This window comes from Lampetra planeri, unplaced genomic scaffold (genome assembly GCF_965212315.1).
Source record: "Lampetra planeri unplaced genomic scaffold, kcLamPlan1.2.h2 scaffold_1168, whole genome shotgun sequence".
Taxonomy (NCBI): Eukaryota; Metazoa; Chordata; class Hyperoartia; order Petromyzontiformes; family Petromyzontidae; genus Lampetra; species Lampetra planeri.
This window is the reverse complement of record NW_027613881.1, coordinates 1-4,405: the sequence shown is the minus strand read 5'-3', so window position 1 is coordinate 4,405 and position 4,405 is coordinate 1. Positions and strand designations below refer to the sequence as shown.

General features: G+C 42.0%; 1 protein-coding gene across 1 annotated transcript; it reads right to left on the bottom strand.

Annotated features, from left to right (window-relative positions):
* Positions 1–511: 511 nt before the first annotated feature.
* On the bottom strand, positions 512–3,588 carry LOC144738787 (corticotropin-releasing factor-binding protein-like). Its single transcript, XM_078621787.1, is given in 13 exon segments — positions 512–663; positions 738–855; positions 1,259–1,353; positions 1,356–1,403; positions 1,757–1,805; positions 1,807–1,824; positions 1,826–1,954; positions 1,956–1,968; positions 2,837–2,891; positions 2,894–2,987; positions 2,989–2,996; positions 3,307–3,403; positions 3,508–3,588. Coding segments are annotated over 13 exon segments (957 nt in total).
* Between the last annotated feature and the right edge of the window lie 817 nt (positions 3,589–4,405).

The following is a 4,405-nucleotide window of genomic DNA, read 5'->3' as shown; positions in this document are numbered from 1 at the left end:
AACAACATAGCCACATCCAAAGCTGAGATAACTGAAATAAGACCATAACAAACCATTTAAATGCTTTATCATGCAGTGTAATTTTATTACAAAAAGCTTTTATAGAAATTGAAATGGATATTGACAATAATTGATTTATTGTATTGAACACTTCCCTCAAGGTCACACGGTGATATCATGTTTCATTCAAAAAAAATAAAGATGACATTCATTTTAGCACCTCTGCAAGAAAGTTGACCATTAAATAGTGAATAATAATGAATGTATAGCCTTGTTTTAATAAATAAACATTTACGAACACAGAAAAATAACAATTATAAATAATAGCAAAACAAATCCATTTGAATATTTTTTTTAATTTTATTTTTTTAACTTTTCATTATTTTTTTGTTGTTGGATTCTTTATCCCAAGCAGAGACAGGTGCAACTCTGGTGTTTTTATTAAAATAATTTCTAAAAACATTGGCAATCACATAGTATACTTGTCCCGTCCGCACCCAGTTGGGATCAGTTACTGAAACAGAAAATCTTCCACATTATTGAGTTTGAGCGTCTGAAGTTCCTGGCTGTCCAGTAGCCGGTAGCTGAAAGACACTCGGTTGACGAACCTGCCGCTGGAGACCATGCGTACAACGGTGTTATCGCAGCCGACCTTCATGTGGGCTGCAGAGGGTATCGGAAACATTCGAGTCAAGGTTCAAACCACGCTGTGAGAGTGAGGACGTTGTCATACTCACTGGGCCCTGTGAAGGAGACGCAGAGGTCCGTGATGGGCAGCAGCTTGGACGTGTCAATGACATCTCCTCCCAGCAACTGCACAAAATCCCCCGTGTCCACACATCCAGGCACGGACCTCTGTGGTGACCAACATTGTTTTAGATCGTTGTCAAAACCACTTAGTTTTAGTTTTTTTTTCTTGTGGTTGACGTCCAGAACACATAAGTTTTAAATATCCAGCAAACACAAGAGATTTATCTCAATTCAAATCCACTTTGCTTTAAGCCACTAAGGATGAATAGTTTGTTCACCAGCTGCTTTTACAGTTTTTATGACAGTAAAACATAGAAATAGCTAAAAAAAAAGGACTTTGAGACAAATCATGTGTAATTAACAAATATTGTAAACAGCTTACATATTCACATCTTTGAAAATGAATGTTTTTTTTCTTTTTAAAATCATTTTTATGAAGTTGTTAAATGAGGTGTTCATTTGTGAGTATTCTTTCCCTTTGAACGTGGTGGCGTCTGAGTTACTTCACCTTGGGGAGGTTGTTGTAGCGTCCCAAGCTGAACTCTGAGATGTCGATGGCCACTGGATATATGATGGAGAAGCTGCAGTTCCTATGCTGTTGTGAATCACCATAGTGTACCTGCCCTCTGGTGACTGGGAGATGACATTACAGGCTGCGAGAGGGGGAATGAGGGGACGTTAGATCACAGGCAGACACTCACAGGAGGACCACAGGGGATCAGTGCATCAAACCAGAGCATGTAGTGTTTCTAATGAGTCATTTGTTTTATTTGATTAAAAAACAAATGATGAAAGTTGTTAGAGAAAGAAACATGTGGTGTCTCATCTACACCTGCTTTCTGTTCTGTCAGTTTGTGACAAACATTGATGCCCAAACTGTCCGCCTGCTGCAGTTGATGACTCAAGTCCCCCACTGGGCTCATCTTATCACACCAGCCTCACACAAACACAGAGTGGCCTGGCGGCGGTGGATATGGGTTACAATTTACCGACCGAATTTACTCACGGAAAGGGTTGATGAGTTTTCTCACGGTGATGGTGAAGGTGCCTGCCGGCATTGTGAATCCTGAAGAAAAACCATAGCCACGTTCTGAGACGAGTGCACACTTCTCCTCAGAGATCCAGAGTCACAGTAATCCACGTAGCGCTCGTAGAGAGGCAGCGGGTGATCCTGGGAGCTGGGGAACTTCTCTCCCTTCATCACCCCAGCCGTCAAAACACCTTCACAGATTGGACAGGGAGATTCAGTCAGCGGGCATTGCTGTTCCAGACGGAAAACTGTTAGTGGCTAATTATCTCTCCATGGAACTTGAGCACAGCGTGGGTGTTAACACGAAAATGTCATGTCCCAGCCATTGGTCAGTGGTAAGTGCTGAGAGGAAAATGGACTTGGCACGTTTTGTAAGTTAGGTTATGACCATGGTGTCATAGCGGGTGCATTAATGATTAACCATTTAACACTGAAAGTATCAACAGTATTACACAACTATTTGCAGAAAACGGCAAACGGTTCCTCTACCTGGTATGAAGAAGGAGCTGGGAGAAAGAGAAAGCAATTGGTTAATGAAAGTTGGAGAAGTATGCACTTCACTGCTGTCGTTACGGTAAGGATGCTGGCTTCCACCAACAGAGCGAATGGAATTACCGTCAATGACAGCAACATGGCTGCTCTCATCTCATCTCACCGAATGCAACTTCTCACCCTTCAGTCACAGTTTTCTGATCTGAATGTGCAGCAAGCCGGTTACGTGCAGCTGCTTTAAGTTAAAGCTATTTTCTCTCAGGAGGAATTCCTAGGAGCTTAGCAGAGCACGTTAAGTCACCTCAGCATTCAGTTGTTGTTACCGCTGGAATTACACATGAACATGACCTGTCTCAAATGATGCAGATCGGTTCAAACCGGTCTCCCACGTTTGGACAGATTAACTACAGTTTAGCATCATAAAAATCCAAACTGCTGCCTCTGGATGTGCGTTTGCAACCTTCTTTGTGGCAGGAAACCTCATTTCATATTTGATATTTCAGCACCTGATAGGAGTGTTACTTTTTTCCGGAGAAAAGAGTTTTTACGGAGTTGTAGATAATTACCGTGATGAAGTCTCCTCCCCCACAGTCGATGTCCACAGTGTCATACTCCAGTTGATCACCTCGTTGGGTTCTGCCATGAAGAAAGCTGCGCAGCTCCGCTGTGGACGCTCTGCTGTGAAGGTGAAACGACCTTCTACTGCGACCATGTCCCAGACACCCTGCGCACAACGCCTTTTTCAGATTTTATATATTATATTATTATATGATTTACTAGAATTAGCACTATATTTATTATATTATTCTTCTGGGATTTATGTCAGGAAAACTGGAATTTTGATATTGCGCAATTAAAAAACCCCACATTACTGTTAGTATCGTTATTGTTAGTTATTATTAGCTATTGTTATAATTAGTATTGACATAACAATAATTATGTTATGTAATTTATAGAATTTGTAATTATATCAGTAATAAATAGATTCTGATGGAGGCCAAAAATGTAACAAGGACCAATGTCACATGACTTACGTAAAGGGCGTTGGTACATTAGTTCCTCCGGTGTTTCTCTCTTGAGCTCCGTGTTGAAAAATGAATCTCTACTTCATCTTTGTAAGATCTCGTTGTTCTGCAGAGAACCATGGTTATATCAATAACGCTGTGAATGACCAGCAGCAGCAACAGGAAGAAGAAAAAGTTGAGTAATGAGTGAATGAATGAGCAGGAACTGACCTCGATGTACCTGGAGTCTCCTTTGAGCACAGACAGACGAGCACCAGAGAAGAAGAGCTGCTCTCGGAAGGTTCGCTCCATCTCTGAGTGCAGGGCACAAAGCTCTGAGCTGCTCCCACACCACAGCTGCTTTTATGAGTTCTGGAGGAACCCCCCACACACACACACGGCCCCCTTCCCCCTCATCACCCTCCTGATTGCGTATTTGTGACGAAAGCAGGATGGACATCACAGGGGAGAGGGGGTTGATGAGCAGGCTGATCCCCAAAGAGGCTCAAACATCAGTCAGTCAGACTGTGTCAGGTATCTGAGCGCTCCAGCTGCTCTGCTCATCCCCACTGATCCACGTCCAGCAGCTCATCTCCTTCACTCAGCTCTATTATTATTCTATCACTGCATCAGACTCTTCTCAGACTTATTGCATTCCCTGTGCTCTGTGCTGTTTAATATTGTCTGTTAATTATTGACTGTTACATTTTTCTGGAAAATAATGGGAATGGTTCATTGTCACTAGAGGTTCATCTTTCAACAAGTGAGTCGATTCCAGAAGGAAACAGCAGTTCCAGACAGGAACAAGCTGCCAACACAAAGCATGATCAACAAAAACGGTTGGACAGTTTGTGCCAGGCGGCACAAAGAACTACGTGAGATAGCTGTTAGACCCTTGTTCCTGAGTTTGCAGCTGTAAAATAACTTTGAAGGACGAAAAAAAAAAACAAAAAAAATCAGTCAATTAGTATTGATAGTAGCGCTGATCGGTAAATCATGTTTTCATCGTTATCGTGATAAGAGCATGTGTGATAAATCTAAAGCATCTAAATGGCGATAATGTAAATACCCATAGATCAGGTCTGCCCCTGATGAGCTGTGAATGGCAGTGAAACCGTTTAATGTGAAT